The sequence below is a fragment of the Pararge aegeria genome, chromosome 6 (genome assembly GCF_905163445.1).
Source record: "Pararge aegeria chromosome 6, ilParAegt1.1, whole genome shotgun sequence".
NCBI lineage: Eukaryota > Metazoa > Arthropoda > Insecta > Lepidoptera > Nymphalidae > Pararge > Pararge aegeria.
The window spans coordinates 11378495-11403573 of NC_053185.1; the positions used below are offsets into that span (position 1 = coordinate 11378495).

The window sequence follows — 25079 nt, forward strand, 5'->3', positions numbered from 1 at the left end:
TTTTAGAATATCACTTAATATATTATGTATAAATACAATCATTTTTAGTAATAAATACTTTGTTGCTAATTATAATACGTCGTTGATATTAAGTATGTTTTCTTAACTAAACTTTCGATTTAGTTTATTAGATTTAAATTATTCAGGAATCGTAAAATTATCTTCTTTAGAATTATGTTTAAAAGTAGGTAGATAGGACCTCACAGTAACAATGTCTAAAAAACGATTTTTCAAAGGTACAAATTGCCAACCCTTAAAAGGGGGGAATTGGAATTTAACACACACGCACACTGATAAACAGGGGTTGGAGTATAGTATAAATTAGTTTTTACCTATCCTAAGTTAAAACTAATAAAATATCACTGCATTATGGGTTTAACGAGGTTTTGTATTAACTTTTTTACCTACTTTTAAAGGAAATAAAATTATAAGTGAGACTTTGCGGGCTAGAGCTAACATAATAAACAAAAATAAATAGGTGTATGGATAAATTTTTATTTATTTGTTTGATGTATATTATATAATATCTTAAATTTTTGTTTATAATATCAGAAATACAAATCACACGACCTAGATATAACTAATATAGGTATAACTTAGTCGGACTTTTTCGAATGCTTAGAGTTTATGTTTTTTCTTTAAATATTAAAAGGTTTATTTTAATAATGAAAAAAAAACCTTTGCTTACTAAGATACTAAGTAGTACTAAATCGCTCTTGAAATGCACGAAAATGAATATTCTAATTCGTCTATTTTGACTTTACAATGAAGACTCATTAACGAATAAGTGTCTCTACTTCAACAGGTAAGTGCGGAATTTTAAGGAAACATGGTCGCTTGAAATTTGTATAGGCAAATTAGGAACTTATTTTATAGTCAAATTAATTTATAAGGTATAAATACCTGATAACGCTATGCAGACCGCTGGATGTTTAAATATAACTTTACTTATTCGACTCTCCCATCGAGTGTTCCGAGAAGTAGTGATAGGCAAGTGGCCAGTGGGTAGGACTTCGACTTCACTTTAGGGGGGCCGATTTCGAACGCACGCACCTGTAACTTTTCAAAAGTATGTGCGTTTGAAGCAATTGAAATATCACGTGCTTCAACGGTGAAGGAAAACATCCCTGAGAGTTCTCCATAATGCTCTTAAAGGTGTGTGGAGTCCACCAATCCGTACTTAGCCGGTTAGCGTGGTTGACTACGGCCTTAACCCCTTCTCATTGTGAGAGGAGACCTGTGCCCTGTAGTGAGCCGTTAATGGGTTGATAAATGACGATGATGATCGAGACTTCCGATCAGTGGAAGTAATCATGTAAATAAGTATTTTTATTTATTCCATTGATTCTTAAATACTGAAGCGCCAGGAGTTATTGTTGTTTTTTTATAAAACTGCCAGTTACAGTTTTGTATAACTGGCAAAACTTTTAGAACACTTCTTCTTAATCAATAATATCTGTCTGAAACTAATTTGGACAGCTAATAGTGTCTCACGCTTAATACTAAAAAGGCTTAATTTAAACTTATTTCTTTGTTTTTCTTTTCTAGCTTATTTTTACGTTTTTTATAAATATAGATATTTATTATGTTTACATTTTTTTTTATATATTATCTCGCATCTAGCGTGTACATATTAATTCATAATTGTATAATTGCTATCTCCCGCTTCTCAAGTGTTTCACTGGCTCCATTCGCAAAGGTAGCTTGGAAGAGATCACTACTAGTGAGAAGGTCGGCTTTTGCTTGTATATTGTGTTTGTTTTGTCCTTTTTTTAAACAAAAAAATAAAAACGTTTCAATAACTGCTGTGTACACGAAAGTACCTCCTAAAAATGTCCTAACTCAATCTATTCTGGTAATAAAAGTAACATTGCTCAGTTTAGGGTTGTAATTTTGACTATTTCTACAGGATGGTTAGGTTAATGACTGAAGCTGTCGTGTGCTAAATCGTTCCCGTGATTTGGTCGTCATGGGATGATTTGGAAGACCGGAGAGTTTTAGTCGGTAGGAATCCTACGTAACCATTTCGCGTCCACATTCTCGTAGATACATTGATATGAGATCATTGAAGGACCCCGGAGATCACTATACCTACTATGTACTGATTATTATCACTGAGTGACTTGTGTTCACACAGCCTGTGGCAGACGGCGTAATAAAAGTGAATACTAATATAAGTGTTTTTGATGTACGAAACTCTAAAGGACCTACGGATTCCGTACTATGAATATTTGATTCACTACGACACTACAGACTTTCATTTAATAGTTTTTAAATTATGTATTAAAAACTATGAAGTGAAGGTTAGCAATAGATTGCTCGCGTGAAAATATCGCCCCCTGAAACCGACCGCCTAGCCTTCAGATCCATAGCCCCGCCGCCCGGCCCGGTCTATGTACCACGTAGCAAGAGTAGCAATTGCTACGGGCCCCGCGCATTATATAATTGTATGCACACACACACACGTGTGTGTGTAAGCATACAATCTTAGAGCAGATCAAGGGATCTTTCAAAGAATTTGCTAAAAAATATGTAATATAATATATAATTTGCTAAATATTGCTACGGGCCCCGCGCTTGCTTCGTCTGGCACTAACCCTACTGATACATCTAGGTCTAGCAGCGTCAGAGAGATAGTGTTCTTATGATGTTATAATATAAGTATTTATGATCAAAATAATACTCAAGAATATTTTTTATTTTCGATAAGTAATTGCGTTTTTTTTAAGTCTAACACTCGTGTTTTTTCAGAACATAATTAAATCTACTCACCAATTTATTGTAGCAAGTAATGAAAAAAATAAACATTATAGTTTACAACAGTCAGACAGACAGTCGACAGGGTATAAACTATACTTAGGTAGGTAGGTAGGTACATGCGATAGTCAGTTCACATAAATGCTGTGAGTACATATTTTTACCCAAATGATGCAAAGGAGGTGTAATGTGTTAAATCTGTATATCCGTTCTATGTGGCGCTCTAGAGACCATACGTTTGTGCAGATTAACTATAACTGGCCCACCATCAATAATTTTTCATTTATTTTATTCGGTTGTTAATTTATTAAGCGAATACGAAATTAAAAGCGCGATGATGTGAAGAATCAATTAAGAATTCGATATGACGCGGCTCCTGCCGCTGAAGGCTTATTTGAGATCAAGTAGATACGGACTTTACTACGTACCTATTTCTTGTAAATGCAAATTCAATATCGTTAATCGTTAATTGTGTTTTTTATGATTAGACGAAGTAATGTTGGAAGTGCATCCTCCAACAGTACCTCTTAATGATAAAAAAAAACATAAGTATATTTCATAAGAACCACCCTGTAAAAATATGAAGTCATCGGAAGCATATTTATTTTTCCACAAATTCAAAACATTCTAAGTCATTGCTTATGACAACCCTATTTAAGATAAAAGACCGACACGTGCATAGTAGCTATGCTACGCGACATGTATCTAATAAAGTGGCAGGAGTCACATGATTTTAATTTTGCATGTGATGCTGTATGTTTGCATGTGTGGCTGTATCTGATTTCTGACAGTAAAAACTACAGTAGTAGTCTCCGAGACAATACGTAATGTACCTTAAGAGGTAAAGTATTGTTTCTGTCTTCATATACACGTTGTAGGTATAGGTACCGCAATTTTAGTCTAGCGGGAGGCTTTGACCTAGTTTACCACTCTACCGACGAATTTTAATTTCATTTATTATCTTTTAGATTATGCGACCAACTAAGAAGCTGTAAAGGGCAAGGTGTTTTGCATAAGAGTGCCTTTATAATGAACTGAGTTTTCCTGTAAGGAGCATGGCATAATCGACGTTTGAATACCTAAATTGTATAATAGAATAATTACTTGACATATATAGTAGCAAGGATTTCTTTTAGATCGTCTAAAGACCAATATTCTTGTACTTAGTAGTATTTACGTTCGACGAATCATTTAGGCAGCGCACGCGGAAGAATCAATTTACCACAAATCTCGAACTACTATTCTTCGGGTTTTTCTTAGGAACAATATTATTTCAGACTAAAATCTCGTTGTTACTTAAATTAAATATAGCCTATGTTACTTCTGGATGAAATAGTTTTCTAAAGGTGAAAGAAAAATTATAATCGGTTCAGCAGTGGCAACAATAGTGTTGCTATTGGAAATATTAGTACCTACCTATTAGTAGGTATTGAATACATTTTTGATACTCTATTCTTCCTTACAAATGAATATATCCACTACTTACCTACAGTTATTTAATAGTGAAGGAAAACAACGTGTGGAAACCTGCATGCCTGAGTGTTTTCCTTAATTGTCTCAAGTGATGTGAGTGACTACGGCCTTAGCTCCTCCTTATTGTGGGAGGAGTCGTGGTTGATATGATGATGATGATAATATATATCATCATTACATTGTCGATAATTTTATTTCATATCTCATTAATAATATATAATATATATAATAATATATATCATCATTAATGAGATATGGAATAAAATTATCGACAATGCGATATAAGTATTTCTATTATTTCTTTGACGTACAAACAGACCATGATGCTTGCTATTTGGAGTGCTTTAAGATGGTGATTTTGTGGAAACTTCTGATCAGTCCACGGTTTGAAATAATGAAGATCATGAGTAAGTATAACAGGTAAGCAAATTTACCATCGATAATTGCATGGGAAACAGTACCTGCCCGGGAACTCGTAGCGGCTAATTTCATTAGGAAGGAACGCCGTGCTCTTGAAATTATATTAGGGATATTATAACTCAAGCGAATTAAATATTGTATAGTAAGCGCTAATGAGATACCATAATACTTAAGTATAAAATGATGTTTGCGAAAAAATAACCAACTAGTGACGATAAATTGTTCAGTAAAAAGAAATAAATAAAATAAAATGACATAGTTATTAATCTAAAGTAGGTGGTAATAATTTAAAACATACTGAGCAAGGCGAGCAAATAGAAATACTGGGTGGGCGAATTTAAGATCATATTATCTATTAACTATATGGTATTAACCTATAAAATCAAAAATGATAAATAAGTGATCTAAAAAAGTGGGTATATCAACTCTGATTTTCCCCGTGCTGCGATTTTACTAAAGTTAGGTTACATTCGGTTAGAATCAAAATATTCTATCCCTTAGGTTTTATTGGTTAATATTGGGCAAAATAGATCCATTCGCTCATTTAGTATTTATTATATATTATTTATATTTAAATTAGCTCGTTAAAGACTACCCACTAACTATTTTATAGAGAACCTTGAACACCAAAAGCCGCCCAAATATGTCGGTGTCGAGGGTCAGGGTCGAGCTTTAAAACTCTATATCGTTGTAACTAAAATCAGAAGTTACCGATAATGGGTAGGTAGGTACTATGCGACCCTACCTATAAACTTATTAAAATCAAAATAAGTTAAGTTACTTATTCATAAGGAATTCATTACCTGAATTTAGGCTTACAGTAATTTACTAACACTTACATACCATGTTCGACATATATACTGAAAAAATATTGGATGTGAACGTGGATGTTTAAACGACTCTATAATTCGAGTAGCGACGTGACCTGAGAAATGTATAAAGAAAGAATAAGATGTCATTTGGTCTGTTCTATATATAGACGTAATGGAGCACAATAATGGAATGAATGGAACAGATCACACATAGTAATATGGCATTGGTATTCCGTGCGGGGGAAGAATGCGCGTTCCTTCGAGGCGACTTCACGGCGTGCCACCAACCCTACTACGCGATGACGCCTCAATGCCCGAGGAGATCTTTATTAAGTTACTAGTTTTGCCCACGACTTCGCCCGTATTTGTTTTTGTTTTAAGCAATCCCGTAGGAGTTAATTTAAGAGATGTGTGTCAGTATTTAGTAGCAGGAGCAAAAATTAAGTCGATTGCGCTGGGTAAGCAATGTTAACTGGAGTTTGGTTACATTATTGCAATTTTCTTCACTATCTCATGGACTTCTTGATAATTAAGCTTTCTTTTTCTGAAGAAATTGTTAAAATCAGTCCGGCACTTTCGGAGCCTATTCGGTACCAACAAACAGCAGAAAAATCTTACCACTTTATAACATTTGTATAGAAATATAGATATAATATAAGTAGATAGTAAGTAAACTAAGATATGCGGGCATACAATACTTATCGGAGCTTTAATCACATAAGCATTGAAAATGGTAGTAGAAGCATCAAAATATGTCAGTGAAGCTCGCTAGGCCAGGTAAAGTAGTCTTAAGTCAGTAAATAGATGGGTGAGCAATGAGGTAGATACTTAGCAGGCATGCCCTTTTTCACCTGGTATGTTGGCATGCAGTCATTACATCTTTCTGATCTCTGAGGGGTTTAGACCTGTATCTCCAACAATATTTACAAGATCTTCACAAAATGTGGGCATAATCAAAATATTAACAAAACCTTTTTAGTAAAAGAAAAATTATTAAAATCGGCTAAGGAATGGCAGAGTTATGGAATAAATCGACAAAAACTTTCATCGTCTATCCCGAACGAACCATTATTGTTTTTTGAGATAAAAGTATATTTTATTTTAATCCAGAGTATCAGCTATAAATGTACCAAATTGCACTTGTTCAGTTGTTTTTGCGTAATGGTTTTGCGCACAAACCAACATACAGACAAACAGATACACAGATATACAGCACATCTAACGTCTCCCAGTTATCTTAGTTAGTATACGATTTAATTATATGTTATAGGATGTTTATTTTGTGATTTTTCTTATAGTTATTTGTATCCTGCATGAATGCGATATAAAAAACGAGAGTAATGTCGTGTTGAAAAAGAAACGTGCATTTTTTTGTGTTGGTACCGAAACTTTAGTTTTGCAATCATCGTCATCATTATTATGTCAATTAATGGACGTCCATTGCCGGGCCCGGATATAGGTCATTAGTAAGGAGTTTCAGATACCACGGTCTTGTGCCGCTTGGGTCCAGCTGCTTCTCGCCTATCGTTTGATATCAATTTTATATCGTCTGCCAGCGTTTACCAGTACGAGGTTGACATTCTAGCATATTGGGACCCCAAAGTCCATAGCTCCAAGCTTTGTGTCCCACCTATTGCCATTTTTCCCACCTATATAGAGGGAATTTCCAGTCAAGTGAGACAAAAAGTATCTACTTATACTTCAACGACTGTTTTCTACCTACGTTTCAATACACGAATGGAAGCTCTTTTCAATTCCTTTTTAGGTCACTAGCTGCTCTGAAAGTGGCGCCGCTGGCTATCTGCTCACTTTTTATTTCAGTAACTTGGTACTTTTCGTTTGCAAGCTAAGTAAATATATATCTTAAGTAGGTTTGATTAGGTTAGGTTAGTAAATATATCACTTTAGTACTTAGTAGCACTTAAGCGAGTTCGACTTGTAAACGAGAGTTTCCGTACCAATGGACATTTTGAAACCCTAAACACATGCATTGGATTGGAGATATTAAGAGGACAAAACAAGTTTTCTTTATACATATATCTATTCCTTATCCCGTAAACTTAGTCTGTATTTTTATCTTTATTATTCGTTGTGCCGTTATCTGTCGTGTGGTGACGGTAGACCAAAATACTGTTATCACCATCTCTCCTCTTCCCCGGGGTGTACCGAGCTACTAAGGGAATATAACAAAGAGCGGACAGCAGTCTCTAAATGCTACTTTTACCATCTTCTGTGATCCCCAACCCTGCCGTTGGCTTTGGTTCACGAGTGGACTATTAATGATGATGATAATAATTCGTTGTTATAGCGGCAATAGAAATACAGATTCAGTGAAATTTCTACTATACAGGTTTAATTACTACCACTTAAGGTTCATTATGTAAAGCACACTGACAGCCAGACGGAGAGACGGACAGACAGACGTGTAAAACGGAGGCTTAGTAATAGAGTCCCATTTGACCCATTCATATTTTCTACAAAATATTTAAGTCGGTGCAAAGTATTACTTATTTAGGTAGATAAAAATTACTACATTCTTTGTATAACGTGCACTACCTGTAACTATATTAAGACAATAACTCCTGGGAAACAATACGGGACGTTTACCTAAGTGAATAGTGATCTTATTCTTAAGTACTAGAAGTAGAAGTAAAAATTAAAAAATAAAATTTTGAATCAAAGTTATTTTTAATTTTTATTATAAATTTATTTTGTCGAAACAAGGGACAAAATCAGGGCATGTAGTAATTATGGGACGAGATGACCAAATACGGTATGGCAACTCGTCTTAGATATATAAACCGAAATAATATTCTCTATAGTGGTTTCAAAAGCGTGAAGTCCACTGATCCTCACTTGGCCAGCATGGTGGACTACGGCCTATCTTCTAAGCCCTTCTCATTTAATTCAAATTCAAAATTCATTTATTTCAAGTAGGCCTAATTAATAAGCACTTTTGAAACGTGAAGACGGAAGGCAGATTCCACTGAGAAGAGCCGGCAAGAAACTAAGCAGATTGCTCTTTTCCAACATCATTTTAAAGTTTAACAATCTATGGAATTTTTCTGTTTTGTGAGAGATGAGAGCAGAGTGGCCTGCTTCCAAGCAGCCTTGTCGTTAAGGAATTCATCAATCGTGTAGTCATCAGTAACCACGATTCGTTAAATGTGTTTTAATATATTGTTTAAACATAGGTAAAGATAGATCTAATATTACCTTCGGTATCATGTTATAAAAGCATATACCCATCCCCACAAAGGATTTCTCTACTTTTCTCAGACGATGTGCAAATATCACTAATTTATGTTCGTTTCTAGTTAGTCGACTGTTTATATCGACTTTTTGTTTATAATTACTTATGTTTTGTTTAATAAAGATCATAATATTATTATAGATAGAGATATTTATATTTAGAGAGTAAACCTGTAGAACCTGTAGTAGGTAATTCGTTGATAATGATGAGAATATGATGAACTCAGGGTTCTGGGTTCCCCTCTCATAGAGAGTAGCCAAATAGTTCCACCCAGAAACTTTTTTTTTCAAAAACGTGTTATACATGTAGACCTTCTTACAGGCACTTATGAAGCGATCATACATTTAACATGTTACACAAATGTTAGTGACGGTGATAACTGCATTCGTTAACTTAAAACTAAAGCTAGGAGGGTTCCAAACGCGCCCTGGTCTAAGAAGAGCCCACAACAAACTTAGCCAGGTTTTTTTTTTGTTTTTTGTTATCACCACCTCACAGTCTAGTTAATGTTGAGCAATTCATAACCAAGATTTTTTTAGCATACCTACATGTAATCCTTAATATTATAATAGGATTTTTCTATAAGCTTACGTTTTATATAAACTTTGAACTTATTGAGAGACATCTAAAATGGATTTCATCTGGTAATTTGTTATAAAAAGACATACAATTACCCTTAAATGAATTACAAATTTTATGCAGCCTAGTAATATCTATATTTAATCCGGATTAACTTGTATTTAAATGTTTTAGTTAAAATAACCGTAATCGACGCCTGGAGCAAAGTGTTTGTAATTTTTTTTTATATTTCCTGCGTATAATATTAATAGATAGTTATGAATAATATAGTGCAACACACGCACCGATAGATAAACGGACACCAGACAAAGTGATCCTAAAAGGGTCTGATTTTTAGAATTCTAAAAATGACCTTTACTCCTCAGACGAAAACTAAAATTCTCTACCTACAAAGCTTTAGAAAAATACGTGCAATTTCTAAAGATTGCGCGAATATAAATGCAGAAGAAAATTTACGAGAAAGAAAACCAACTCGTTGAAATCTAATTTCGCGTAATAACAGACAGTACTTGAGCCCGATCAGCTATCCGCAGCAGACACCCGGTTCTGATCTATTATAATTGAGATGATAAATAATTTTCTAGCTGTGAGATGCCGTAGAATCAATGTATATAGACAGATCTAGATAACAGAGTACAATAAATAACTGCCTCGTTTGTGGTTAGCATATTCGCCTGCAGATAACAAGGTCCTGGGTTCGTCGTTCGGGTCTGGTCAATATTTGGATTTTCTATCAACAAGTTCTTAGTGCCCGGACTTATGAAATGAGCGGTGATTCACCCTTGAGCTTCGGAAAGCATTTTAAGCTGTCAGTATTGCGCCTGATCTCTTTCCGGTGGTGTCAGAATAGTGGACCAATCGGACTATGTGATAGAGGGAATACAGAGTGCACTTATGTAAAGGTCCATTCACTTGGATACCGCCGTGCCTTTGTGCCGCCGTGTCGTGCCATCTTGGCCCGTGCCGCAATTTGATAAAAGGTGCAGCTGCGCTACCGAAGTACGCCACGTGCGGCGTACTCCATCATCATCATCATCATATCGACCCATTGCCGGCTCACTACAGGGCATGGGTCTCCTCCCACAATGAGAAGGGGTTAAGGCCGTAGTCCACCACGTTGGCCCAGTGCGGATTGGTGGACTCCACACAGCTTTAAGGACATTATGTAGAACTCGCAGGCATGTAGGTTTCCTCAACGATGTTTCTTTCACCGCCGAAGCAAGTGATATTCTTAATTCGAACTCGGCCCCCTGAAAGTAAAGCTCCTACCCACTCTATTACTATCACCGCTCCACGATGCGGTGTATTTTTCTGCCAAAATCAACAAACATATCCTTCACTACGGTATAGCACTTCGATATAAAATGGCAATTTTTTCTGCAGATGTACCGACACTATGTAATTGAACAGACTATATACGTACACATTTTTGCACTATAATATCTCCCTCGTAGTTGCTGGAGATTGACCACCGTGGCCAAAACCAGTCGGGAAACTGTATTCCTGTTTTTTACAAAAATAAATACCTACCTCCTAATATACATAGCGCAAACCTTTTAAAAATGGAAAAGCGTCGAAAAACTACACTTTACAACATAGCTCCGTGCAATAATAATTAGGTAATAGTGCCCACGTTACGTGGACATAATAGGTATCTTACACAGACTCTCACACTCTCAGACAGAATCTCGGTTTCAGCACATTTTTACGACCGACCGCTTGCCTGACGCCAACCATTTAAGTTAAGTTAATATTATAATTTTTTATTGATCAAAACTGAGCAATACCTACCTGTCTTCTTTTTTATATTTTTCCCTACAAAAAATTCCAGCATTCTGAGAAGGGCAAGTTTTGTCCCGGCTAAGTGAAGTCGTCAGGCAGCCCTAGATCTCCAGGGCTGCCTGCATGGGTATCATCTACCCATGACATGATAATGACACTTCCATACACAAACTTCCATAAATTACACTCGCTTCCTCTATACCAGATGTACTAAACTTACATAAAAGACGATTGCGACCTGTATACCAGATGTACTAAGCTTACATAAAGACTATTGCGACCTGTATACGAGATGTACTATACTTACATAAACGACTCTTGTTTACTGTATACGAGACGTACTAAACTTGCATAGACGGCTCTTGCTTCCTATATACGAGATGTAAGTACTAAACCTAAATAAACGACTCTTGCTTCATGTATACTAGCTGTACTAAACTTACATAAACGACTCTTGATTCCTGTATACGAGACGTACTAAACTTGCATAAACGACACTTGCTTCCTGTTTACGAGACACTTAAAGCGATATACTAGAAGCGGGTCCCCCGAATGAACCGAGTAACTCGACCGATTACAATGTAACCGAGTAGTAAAACTGCGAAACTTGTACTCGGCAAAATATGTACACGGTACATCTCTAATATTTAGGTACCTATGCTTAAATAGTAGGGGCATTTAAAAATGGATTCAAGTATATTATTTCATTTATTGCACCATAAAAGTTTTACAATAGTTAAATATTATTTTATTATTATTTTTAGCCACCTAGTAGACGTTTTAGTCTTTGATTATTCACCATTATATTTAGTGTTTTCGTCAAAATTATTCAATTCATAAATGTTGTAGGGACCTTCAGTGCATTTAGTGTCGTTGCACGAAAAGTTGTCATATTCACAATATTCACCCATGATTGTCTGAAAATAAAAGCTCCATTTAGAACAGGTACTTATAATATAGTGGAACTGTGTATAAGTAGAATACTAATCAACTAGGATTAATTGGTTAGTGTACTTGGGATAGGTTTGACCCAGCTTAGGGTGGGCTCTATTGTGTACCCGTCATCAACATTATCAAGAAGATTCTGACTTCACACTAATTTCCTGTATCACTATGAAAGAAAGAGTTTTCTCACGATATCTTCCTTCACCGTTATAAATCAGGAACGCACATAACTCTGAAATGATATTGATGCGTGCCGGGGAACGAACTCGGTCTACCCAAAACAACTAGGTTATCAATTTCGTATTGAAACACAACAAAACCCCTTTTTTTTATACAGGGAAAATGCTCGACACATATAACTTCTTTGTTGGAAATGGATTGGTTATGTGGACTGTGGCTAAGATTAGACTAAGTGAGAGGATGAAAATTGTACCGTTAAAAATTTAAATTGTAATTAATACTAAAATGAAGGATTTATTTCTATTTTCTACATCTACCTACGTTTGGAAGAAATATCAAATATTTCAAATTGCAAATCAAATAAATTTGAAAGCGGCAGGATAAAAAGCGCACAGTACCTGAACGATTTTCAGCATCTGTGGTGCGAAGATAGTAGCTAGATAAAATAGGCAAATGACTTAGGCTGCGATAGATGCGGGTTCAAATCCCACCGGTTTCTATTATAAAATTAAACGCCTTTCTCCTTATTTATATATATATATATATATATATATAAATAAATAACTATATATATATATATATATAATACCAATAAATAACTATATTTATATATATATATATATGTCGCCGCGGATATACCAAGGCGTGAAATTTACATCTAGACGTAAACAAATTAGCTCATAGGTCTTGATAGTTTTATTGTAATATGGTTATCCAAAACTGCTTCTTTATTATAACCTTACTTTCCCAACCATTTAATATAAACTTGGGTAACAATTAATGATTTAAAGGTAGAATGTTGTTGCAATGATTTGGACTTAAATAGTTTTAATTTCTACTAAAACAAACTAGCTACAAAAAGTATTTATGAATTGTTAATGGATGACATTTTGACGCAGGAAATAAATTATTAAGTTTGCATTTTGGTTAATATTATTTCTGAGAGGTTTTAGACCTCCGTAAAATCGTTTCATATTTTAAAATTAATAACTGCATTGTAATTTAAATTATTACGCAACTTAGAAAACATTGTAAAAATAAATGAGTGCAATAACGAAGCAACTTTGTCGCCTCTGAGTTACGAGAGTGGGGATTCGTGACACGTGCACTCGCTTATTTAAGACCGAACGCGGCGGAGCTCAGACACTTTTGGTGTCGAGCGCTCGAGCGGTGAGGTCTTTCATTTCTATTTTTGTGCGATTATTTTTTTAATAATTTTACTTGATTTTTGATTGTTTGCTAAATTATTCGTTTCGAGATTAACTAAAACTATAAATCAAATATTAATTGCTTTGTCTTTTTTATTTACAGTCAAATTAAAATTACCCTGTTAGATTTAGAATTCATCGAAGTAATAAAATTAGGTTAAGATTAATAAGTCATTTCACTTGATTTTTATTATTTTATTTGTGATTAAAAATGAATAAAGACAACATGGCCGATGGCTCTAAAGGAGTCAGCGGTCATGACCTTTTTAAAAATTCTGATTCTAATCAAACTCCGACATCAGAAGTGGGATCGCTCCTGCGATCCCTTTCTGCCGGTCATGATGTTACAGACCCTGACATTATCATAGGACCTTCCAGTGCAGATGTTTCTTCAGCAGTTACGCCTCAACAAATCAGTCAAACGTCACCTACGGACCCTGTAGCATTGCCATCGATTGGTAACGTTATACCTCCCCAGTTCTTTTTGCAGATGATGACCATGATGCAGAGCATGAGCGATCGTCTTCTACAGAAGCCAAGTGAAAGGGTAAAGATAACGGACATATTTTTACCTTCCTTTGACCCAGATGGCAGCGTTGGTGTACGTGAATGGTGCAATCACATCTCTACGGCTGTAAGTACGTACAAACTTACTGATTACGACATCCGGATGAAAGTAAATAGCTTACTCAAAGGACGTGCTCGTATATGGGCTGACAACTGGTTAGTCACTACCTCCACTTGGGACGAACTTCGTGAGACCATTATAACAACCTTTGAACCAGAAAATAGGTACTCTCGCGATATCCTCAAATTTCGAGAACATATTTATAGCCCCAATAAGAATATTTCAGAATTCTTGTCCGAAGGTTGGTTACTGTGGAGACGAGTTACCAAAGACAAATTGGACAACAGTGATGCAGTGGAAGCCGTCATTGGAATGGTAAGTGACGAACGTCTGAGGATAGAATTGATGAATGTTAGGGCCAAGACTGTACCTGAACTGATTTCAGTGGCATCTTCCATCAGAACTAAACGCCCTAACATGCCTCCTCCGCATTCAAATACGCCCCCTCAGAAACGAGCTAGATTCTCTCAAGATCATAGAAACATTCCTCAATGTAGTTTCTGTAATAAGTTAGGTCATGTCTGGCAAAACTGTCGAAACAGAAATGAATCTAGCCATCAAATAAAACAACCTATTCCATCCAGCAGCACGGCACCAACCACCGCTGTCAACGTAAGTAAATATTGCTCATTTTGTGCTAAACCTGGTCACACTTTTGATACCTGTTTTCGTCGTGAAAAACAAGTTGCCTCCAACGTAAACTCCATAACCAACGATAACAAAGGTAAGCTAAATACTATGCGTATGCATGTTGGGAAAATGGAAATTGACACAGTTTTTGACAGCGGTGCTGAGTGTTCGGTGATGCGAGAGACTGTCGCTAAGAAGATTCCAGGACGTAGGCAGCAGGTAGTAAATTATTTACGTGGATTAGGCCCAGTACCCGTCATATCTACAAATACGCTAAAAACTGTTTGTACTATCAATAATATTAATGTAGAAATACTTTTTCATGTACTACCCGACTTTGAAATGACAACTAATGTGTTGATTGGATCAGACTTACTGAGCAATACCGGTTTAAGCGTAATTATAACTCTCAACACTGCGACATTAGTATCTCAGCCCCAAATCATGCATGTTCGTTCTAATAGTTCAATTTTCAGTAACTTGAACCATGGCTTATCTGACCAATCTGAGATTGATCAATTACTGTCACTACTTAACCGATATTCGTATATCTTTACTAATGGTTTTGCAAAAACCCGCGTTAATACTGGACAGCTCGAAATTCGTTTGAAAAACCCAGATAAATATGTAGAACGTAAGCCTTACCGATTAACCCCCATTGAGCGCCAAAAAGTTAAGTCTATTGTTTTAGAGTTGATTGAGAACCACATAGTTAGAGAAAGTAAATCCCCTTACTCTAGCCCGATTATTCTAGTAAAGAAGAAGAACGGTGACGATCGATTGTGTGTTGATTACCGAGAGTTGAACTCTAATACCATTCGTGACCACTATCCATTACCTCTTATAGGAGACCAAATAGACCAATTAGCAGGTGGTAAATATTTCCATACACTCGATATGGCATCTGGTTTCCACCAAATCCCAATTTCCCCTGAATCAATAGAAAAAACAGCGTTCATCACACCCGACGGGTTATACGAATATTTAACTATGCCGTTTGGCCTTTGTAATGCACCTTCAGTGTACCAAAGATGTATTAATCGTGCTTTAGGACAACTTCTTAACCCTGGTAGTGCCCACAATGGTATAGACAGTATCGCTCAAGTCTACATTGATGATGTCATTAGTAAGAGCTATGATTTTCCCTCTGGTCTTACATATCTTGAAAGAATTTTTATTGCTTTACGAGATTCAGGATTTTCAATTAATGTCGAAAAATGTTCATTTTTTAAGCGATCCATTGAGTACCTTGGTAATATAATAGAAGACGGTAAAGTTCACCCAAGTCCCAAAAAGGTTGATGCCCTACTAAAAGCTCCAATTCCAACCTCCGTAAAGCAGGTTCGTCAATTTAATGGTCTCGCGGGTTATTTCCGTAGATTTATCCCAGATTTTGCACGCATAATGGTTCCCTTGTACAATTTAACAAAGCAAGGAGTTAAGTGGTCCTGGACAAATGACCATGAAGAGGTACGTCAAAAAGTCATCCATCATTTAACTTCTAGCCCTGTACTAACAATATTTAGGGAAGGCGAACCAATTGAACTCCACACCGACGCCAGCTGTCTTGGATTCGGAGCGGTTCTCGTGCAGGTAATCAATGGTCGACAACACGTCGTGGCCTATTTCAGTATGCGGACGACTGACATTGAAAGCAGATATCACTCCTATGAGCTGGAGACACTAGCCGTTGTGCGAGCAATCAAGCACTTTCGACACTACCTCTACGGGCGTAAGTTCAAAGTCATTACAGATTGTAATGCCTTAAAAGCTTCAGAGCATAAAAAGGATCTTCTACCAAGGATTCATAGATGGTGGGCTTACCTACAGAATTTCGAGTTCGAAATAGAGTACAGGAAAGGCGAGCGTATGCAGCATGCTGATTTTTTCAGCCGAAACCCCAACTCCTTTACGGTCAACGTGATGACAAGAAATTTGGAATGGCTCGTTGTGGAGCAGCATCGAGACCCTCAGCTCAGACCAATCATAGATGCCCTGCACAACGGTGAAGCGGTACCCGGATACGTTCTCGAAGGTAACGCCCTCAAGTATGTAAGGACAGACCAGGTGTTAGGTGCACAGAAGCTTACTATGGTTCCTAAATCTTTCCAATGGAGCCTGATAAACACTTTTCATACCGCTCTTAAGCATGTAGGCTGGGAGAAAACTCTTGGTAAGATAAAAGAAACCTATTACTTTGATAAGATGAACACCATTATCCGAGAATTCGTCGACAATTGTGTGGTATGCAGGATATCTAAGCAGTCTTCTGGGGCAACGCAGGTACAGTTACATTCCATACCAAAGCCAACAGTACCGTTCGAGGTGATCCACATGGACATCACTGGGAAGCTTGGGACACCTCAAGACCAGGAATACGTCGTGGTCACCATCGATGCCTACACCAAGTATGTATTGCTTCGTTACGCTAACGATAAAAGTCAGCATAGCGCTCTTGGAGCTCTGAAACAAGTGATACACCTATTCGGAGCACCGAAGCAAGTAGTGGTAGATGGTGGACGTGAATTCCTTGGCGAGTACAAGAACTATTGCGATAAGTACGGCATAGAAATACATTCAATTGCACCCGGAATCAGTCGAGCTAACGGCCAAGTGGAACGAATGATGGCCACATTGAAAAATGGTCTAATAATGATCAAAAACTATGAGGTAGCTGAGTGGCATACTGCCCTTGAAAGTCTACAGTTAGCATTTAATTGTACGGTGCACAAAACAACTGGTATCGCTCCACTCACACTGCTGACTCGACGCCAGAATTGTGTACCGCCAGAACTACTGAACTTGGTAGATTTTGACAACCAGATAATCGATTTTGAAACAATTCAGAGGCGAATTCAACAAAGGATGGTTGAAGCGGCTGGTAAAGATAAAGAAAGGTTTGAAAGAGGAAGAGCAAAAATACAAAGGTTTCAGAGAGGAGATTTTGTTCTAATCAAGAATAACCCAAGGAACCAAACTTCACTTGATCCAAAGTTCAGCATGCCTTATGAAATCCATAGAGTACTCGATAATGACCGCTACCTTGTGAAGAAAGTTATTGGTCATCACGGACGTCCTCGAAAAGTAGCTCACGACCAACTACGTCGAGCACCACAGCCGGGATACAGTAGCGAAAGGTTGATGACCGTGTCGCCGTCTAACGAACTTGAATCTGTACAGATAGAAGCCCAGCCAAACGAACAGGAAACTAGTCCATCGACTCGCCCAGCGGAAGCTAACGATTCTTCTCAAGATGACTAGTTGTCTCTGGCTGCTTGGTGAATCCATCGTAATCTGGTGAGCTCTTTTCACACTAGTTGCTTTTAAATTATTTAACACGTGGTCTTATAATTGTTCTATTTCCAAAAAAAAAAAAAAAAAAATGTGATAATAATAATAATTACTAGTCACTGGTTTAATTAATATGCTTACTAAGCTATTTACACACATGGTGGTGTTCAATTATAGCTCATCTTAAAAGATGCCTTTGGCGTGCGGATCCGACCCACAACCACAAAACTTGTTGTTGACGATGTGGAGGCGTCATACAACCACGAAAAGAACAACCCTACTGTTGGGCAAATAATAATAAAAGAACAACCCTACTGTTGGGCAAATAATAATAAGAGAACAACCCTACTGTTGGGCAAATAATAATAATAAAAGAACAACCCTACTGTTGGGCAAATAATAATAATAAAAGAACAACCCTACTGTTGGGCAAATATTACTAAAAGAACAACCCTACTGTTGGGCAAATATTACTAAAAGAACAACCCTACTGTTGGGCAAACATTACTAAAAGAACAACCCTACTGTTGGGCAAATATTACTAAGATAATGTTATAGGCGGGTGGAGACGTTCTATAACGAATTAGAAAGATGTTGTGTGTGTTCGAGTGATGCCCCAAAGCCATATTAAGAAGACTAGATAGAAGATCGTTTAGACGATCCATATCCAACAATAAAAATCCAAGTATTAAAGTAACCAAATAAATTTCCTATGTACTGGTTTGCGTAATGCTAGAGTATTGAGCCGATTAATCCATGCATTTATAATTTAGATAACAGATTTATTAATATTGAGTTACAAATTACCAAAATATTAATGTGAAACTATAGATAATAAATACCTAGGTTTACTGTGGAAGTACCTAGCTAGACTAAAACAAATCAGTTTCATTACAGATACACGGCGCAGAGCACGCACCGCACATCAGTATGGCCGTGTCGCCGCGGATATACCAAGGCGTGAAATTTACATCTAGACGTAAACAAATTAGCTCATAGGTCTTGATAGTTTTATTGTAATATGGTTATCCAAAACTGCTTCTTTATTATAACCTTACTTTCCCAACCATTTAATATAAACTTGGGTAACAATTAATGATTTAAAGGTAGAATGTTGTTGCAATGATTTGGACTTAAATAGTTTTAATTTCTACTAAAACAAACTAGCTACAAAAAGTATTTATGAATTGTTAATGGATGACATTTTGACGCAGGAAATAAATTATTAAGTTTGCATTTTGGTTAATATTATTTCTGAGAGGTTTTAGATCTCCGTAAAATCGTTTCATATTTTAAAATTAATAACTGCATTGTAATTTAAATTATTACGCAACTTAGAAAACATTGTAAAAATAAATGAGTGCAATAACGAAGCAACTTTGTCGCCTCTGAGTTACGAGAGTGGGGATTCGTGACACGTGCACTCGCTTATTTAAGACCGAACGCGGCGGAGCTCAGACACTTTTGGTGTCGAGCGCTCGAGCGGTGAGGTCTTTCATTTCTATTTTTGTGCGATTATTTTTTTAATAATTTTACTTGATTTTTGATTGTTTGCTAAATTATTCGTTTCGAGATTAACTAAAACTATAAATCAAATATTAATTGCTTTGTCTTTTTTATTTACAGTCAAATTAAAATTACCCTGTTAGATTTAGAATTCATCGAAGTAATAAAATTAGGTTAAGATTAATAAGTCATTTCACTTGATTTTTATTATTTTATTTGTGATTAAAAATGAATAAAGACAACATGGCCGATGGCTCTAAAGGAGTCAGCGGTCATGACCTTTTTAAAAATTCTGATTCTAATCAAACTCCGACATATATATATATATATATAAATATTATTATAACTATATTATAAATTATTATTATTATAAAAAAATGTATGTCAGAACGTACCTTGCTCGGATTTTCAGGAAATGGTATATTATTACAAAAGCATCGACCGCATACACACGTTCCACGCCCAGAACATTCTTCGCTGATCACATCCGGATGCTGGCAGTTTTTCTCAAAGCTTAAATGATCCGGATCGCAAGCGCATTTTGCGTTTTCTTCTAAGCTCACTGAAATGTTAGAATAAATTATCTAACTAAGTTGGTATCTACCTACACAACTACTAACCTAAATATAAAATTAGGTAAAAGTGTGTTTGTTACATAATATGTTCGACTCCACTACTGATCGGATCTTGTTGAAATCAAGCAGTTTAATAGCTTGTTTTATATAAATTGTGTAACTTCTTAACAGTACCTATTAAAGGTTATTGAGAATAAGCTCATCCGGGGAAGTAGAACCGCCTTGTACTTCTGCCGCCATGCAGTTTTGCTGATTTTCGGTCTGATGGGTGTAGATTACCGCTATAACTTTAGGCGCAAGAGGCTTAACACCTCACCGCAGGTCGATAGAAAGAGGCAATTTGTAGGACGTGTTCCTTGCATGCCCTACGAGTTTTTGCTCTTTTTATCGACGATGGTTTTCCACTTACCATCAGGCGGGCCATCTGTTTGGTTCGTCAATCATTACTATTAAAAAAAATAAGTGATTTCGATAAAAGGTTTTACACAAACTAAAAAGGAAATACATGTTTGTACAAATCAACATTGAACACACTGTGCTAAAAGCTTTCAGTCACGAAACATTTGCCACTACTACCTCGATAAACTGAATACGTCTGCGTATCACTTTCGCGAGATGTTATAGGTATTATGGCATTAAGTAAACAATGCATATTTCTGCGACAACTGCAATCGCGGTTAATTTACTAACATTTTTCGAAGAGTACCGTTGTCTGCCTCCGAAAACTCCTCATAAGATCTATATGAAATCGAAATGCCACCATTTCGGAATAAAAATCTTTCCAACAAAAAAAAATATTTGCCAAGTCCGTCTGTAAATGACAGAGGTATGATGCCCGAACATTCATCAAAAAAAAAACTGATACAATATCTTGGAAAACGTTCTAGCAGGGCTTGAGAAACAACCTATTTATTTTTTTGCATAGAGATAGCTTGCTGATTAGTCTGTATTCTCGGTTACTTTGCCTAGAAAACCCAACCTATACCATAAAGTACATTTGACCAATGTGAGAATAAGTATACAACGTGTAACAGAATTACGAAATAATATTAAAGGATGCATAAGTATATTTCATAAGGAATAACCCTGTAAAAATATAAAATAAAAAAAGCATATTTTTGACGTGACAACGTCTTATAAATTGGTTTGCCGGGTGACACTTCAAGAAACTGCGTTACGCTCCGCTCACGTTATGCGCTCACAATGAGAGCGAGTGAGAGGCACGCGTCCCTTCCACTCGGGCATGGTTAGCCCGCCTAAGAGCGAGAGAGACAGACAAAAAAAGTGAAAGGCACGCGTCCCTTTGTAGTAAACGCTGTTTCATTGTACGCAAATGTATTGCAAGTTATTGTATGTATATTTGTATATAAATACGTATGTATGTGTAAAGGTAAAAATAAAATTTTGTTAATATGAAATTCAGTGCGAGATTCTTTGTATAAATTAATGTTTTAAATTGTTACTATTATTTCATCCTTCTTCCTACTATACGAATGAATATTCACATTAAAATTATTTTACCACTCAAAGTCGTTGTCACGTAAAACTTTCGCCCGTATACCGACTTTACAGGCAACCAATTTTTTTTTTATTCCATACAAACGAATTCAAAACATTCAAACTGTTTACTTATGACGACCCTGTTGAAGATAAAAGACACATAGTACCTACGCTACGCGACGCGTACTTAATAAAGTGACAGGAGTCACATGATTTTAATTTTGCATGTGATGTGAGGGCTGTACCTATTTGATTTCTTTCAGTAATAACTATGAAACTCAAAAACTATTAGGTTTTCGGTTTCACAGATAATTCTCAGAGATAGTACATAATTTACCTCTAAAGCCTGTGAAGTATTATTTCCGTTTTCATTTAAACGTTGTGTAAATAGCGGACTTATTAATTTTGTTACTTTTAAATTCTCAATATCGTCTGGTCTGGTTTGGTAGATGGGTTAGGCCGTGGTACCATCCTACCAACAAAGACACCCAAGACACCCAGCGACTTAGCGTTCCAGTACGATGCCGCGTAGAAACCGAATAGAGGTAGGTATAGGTTTAATATACCTGTCATAACCCTAGTAGGTTAGCCCGTAACATCTTAGACTGCATCATCGCTTACTACCAGTTGAGATTGCAGTCGAGAGCTAGAAGTTTAAAAAAAAAAAAATTGGACTTACTTCCATAGTCAACGTCTTGCACTTTGTCATCCTTACAGTAACTTTGGAAATAAGGTAATATTTCAGAGAAACACTTATTTTCTGACCGACACCAGCTGCATTGGGACAAGCGAAGACAGTCTACGCATGACTTCTTGATATTACAAATCCAACTTTTGTCCAAGCTAAAGATATTCAGCTGTCGCGCTGTAATCACTGTGATGTATATCGAGAGAAAAAGACAAAAACTGAGACTAATATATCTACCCATTATTTTTGTTATAATTAAAGATGAATCTAAAACCGTCTTACTTGGTAAGTTTAACTTGATAACTGCTTAGCCATGACTTAATTATTTATCACTAATGATAACCTTTAGTCGAATCTATGTAATTACGCAAACGCGATTTGATCCCCTGCCTGCCTGCCTGCCATGATTGAGTGAGAACGCTCGTCGATCTGCCTGGCGTAGTGGTGATAGGTCCCGGGTTCGATCTCGGCCTGTATACGTGAATTACATAGGATGCTCCGTACTCCAGCCATTATAATTCAAAGATTATTTTTATTATAAATCATAATGGGATATATTTAGAGCTTAATATTGTTACATTGAATATATTTACATACAAATTCTACATAGCGACTAAAAACAAGCATAAGAAAACTTTGGACATTTAATGGACGGGGAATATTAGGAGAAAGGACGTCGTAAAGCTTATGAAGGAGTTTCGGGCAGGAAAACAAAATATGAGCGACCGATCCTTCGTCAAGACCACAGTCACATATGGATACATCTCCATTACATACATATAAAGTTACAAACATACAAACAGTGAGCTTAAAATAGTAACATACCAACTAAATTAATGCATACAAACCTCGTCAACATAGGCACAAACGATAGTAACATAGTTTAATAAATGAAGGCTTAGGCAATGAGACCTCATCCTCATTCAAACAAATAAGTAGGTACCTTACAATTAGATCCTGAATCTAAGTAGCATTCGAATGCCCAATCAAACAAAGTAAACTAACTAAAATCCAGTAGTAAAATCTTTAAGCTAAAATGTAATACTTAAACTTATCTTAGTTTTATGCCAAATTGTAATATTTTTTGAAAGGCCTTAAAGGTCTTGAATTCATGGCCGTAAAATAAATTAAAAAAAAAAAGCAGTAAAATCAAATTATCAAAACATCGTGTTTTGACGTTGACGTGAGACTATTGATTTATTTTATACGTATTTGTGAGCTTACTGCGCTGTAAACTCAATTTTTTAGGTACTCATTTAAAATGGAAAACTATTTCAAAGGCAAAAATGTTGAAGAAGAATTGGAAAGAAGTAAAATACCTATCCAAGATATACCTGATAATTTCCTTTGGATGCAAGTATGATTGGATTTGATTCAAAACAAATTTTTAAGCAAAAAAGGCATGATTATCCAAACAAGAATGTGTTGCTTGAAATTGTGATTTAATTTAAATATGTTCTTTGCTTCCTGCAAAACATTTTTTTTAGGTTAAAGGCGGCAGTAAGATGAATAATTTATTAAATCATGTTGAGGGTATACTTCAAGATAAGGCAGCGTCGGCTGTAGTATGGAGTGGAGCAGGTGTTGCCATTCCTAAGGCTATATCTTGTGCAGAAATTATAAAGAGACAGTTTACTATTCAATATCAAGTGACAAAACTTACATTTAAAAGGTAATTATAATACAGTTGCTATTGCAGTGATAAAGAGGCATATACTCATTTCAGCAACCCAATGGTGGTTTATGAACTGCAGTTTTGTTGGCAAAGCAAGTCTCAGGCAAAGATTGCCAGAGAGACGCAGGATCAAATCCTGTAGATTCCAAAATATTGTATGTATTTTTCAAAAATCTAAAGTTTAACTTGAATTTCAAAGTTTAAACTGTTGTGAGCATTATTTGTTTAACATGAAAATATTTTGTTACAAGTATGCCCCACTGTGTATAAACTAATTACAAGCTCTTGATTATTATAAGCTTGTTGTCTGCAAAGCAAAGAAGAAATCGCTATGAAGCAATAAGTCCGTAAATTGTATACATTGTTTTTTGTACTTTTTGTGGTGTGCAATAAAAGTATATTCATTCATTAATTCATTAATTCAAAGCACCATGCTAACAAACTCATAATCACGGGTCTCCTCTCAGAATAACAAGAGACAAGGCTGTAGTCGGTGATAAAAGCCAAATGCACATAGGTATCTCATGATGTGTTTTAATTCACCACTAAACAAACTGATATTTAATAGATTAAAACACATATCTCTAAAGTTAGAAGTGTATGCCGGGGTTCTTGCCATCATCACCTCATAAGAAGGCTGAATCCTCACCTAGGCTGTTTTTTTAACTAAGATATACCAATTCATTAATAAAAAAAAATATTTTTTACTACATCATTAAAAAAGTATCACATAGGAACTCAGTTTGTGCTATTTACTTTTAATAAAATTTTACAGCCCTAGGTTAATTTGTTTTTAGTGCCATATAATATGGATCTGTTAATATAATTGAGTATTGCAGTGTTGAAGAATATTGGGAGCCAAAAGTAGATGGACTTGAAACTATTGTCGTAAAACGGCAAATACCAGTCATTCACATACTACTGTCAACTGAAGAAATATCACATACTAACCAGCTTGGGTAAGAGACATGAAAATAGTTACTCTTTTTTTCAATATGGATAATTTAAATTAAACTTATTTGATGTATTTTCCAGGTACCAAAGTTCACACAAGAAAAAATTTTGGGAAAAAGAGTCAAATAGCAACAACTCTAAACAACCATCAAATAAAGTAAAAAAACCATTTAAACAAAAGAAAGCTCCAATACAGGCGTAATTAATTTGTATCTGATGTTTT

The 25079-nt window shown here is 35.9% G+C and overlaps 2 protein-coding genes across 2 annotated transcripts; one reads left to right on the forward strand and one right to left on the reverse strand.

Annotated features, from left to right (window-relative positions):
• Positions 1–11795: 11795 nt before the first annotated feature.
• Positions 11796–22566, reverse strand: LOC120624546 (integrin beta-like protein 1). The gene is made up of 3 exons (XM_039891163.1): positions 22219–22566; positions 19860–20026; positions 11796–11993 (listed from the first exon to the last, which is right to left on the reverse strand). The coding sequence occupies exons 1-3, from the start codon at positions 22466–22468 to the stop codon at positions 11868–11870; spliced, it is 543 nt and encodes a 180-aa protein (XP_039747097.1). The 5' UTR covers positions 22469–22566; the 3' UTR covers positions 11796–11867.
• A 256-nt stretch (positions 22567–22822) lies between these two features.
• On the forward strand, positions 22823–25068 carry LOC120624602 (ribonuclease P protein subunit p25-like protein). The gene is made up of 4 exons (XM_039891244.1): positions 22823–23584; positions 23715–23899; positions 24742–24861; positions 24938–25068. The coding sequence occupies exons 1-4, from the start codon at positions 23489–23491 to the stop codon at positions 25056–25058; spliced, it is 522 nt and encodes a 173-aa protein (XP_039747178.1). The 5' UTR covers positions 22823–23488; the 3' UTR covers positions 25059–25068.
• The last annotated feature ends 11 nt before the right edge of the window (positions 25069–25079 follow it).

Bases quoted from the DNA above. Each gene is read 5' to 3' on its own strand.
- LOC120624546 (XM_039891163.1), bottom strand. From the start codon at position 22,468: ATGGGTAGATATATTAGTCTCAGTTTTTGTCTTTTTCTCTCGATATAC. The intron at 20,027-22,218 runs GTAAGTCCAATT...CTAACATTTCAG, and splicing joins GCAAGACGTTGACTATGGAA to TGAGCTTAGAAGAAAACGCA. The intron at 11,994-19,859 runs GTACGTTCTGAC...TTTTATTTTCAG, and splicing joins TTCCTGAAAATCCGAGCAAG to ACAATCATGGGTGAATATTG.
- LOC120624602 (XM_039891244.1), top strand. From the start codon at position 23,489: ATGGAAAACTATTTCAAAGGCAAAAATGTTGAAGAAGAATTGGAAAGA. The intron at 23,900-24,741 runs GTAATTATAATA...TGAGTATTGCAG, and splicing joins ACAAAACTTACATTTAAAAG to TGTTGAAGAATATTGGGAGC. The intron at 24,862-24,937 runs GTAAGAGACATG...TGTATTTTCCAG, and splicing joins TCACATACTAACCAGCTTGG to GTACCAAAGTTCACACAAGA.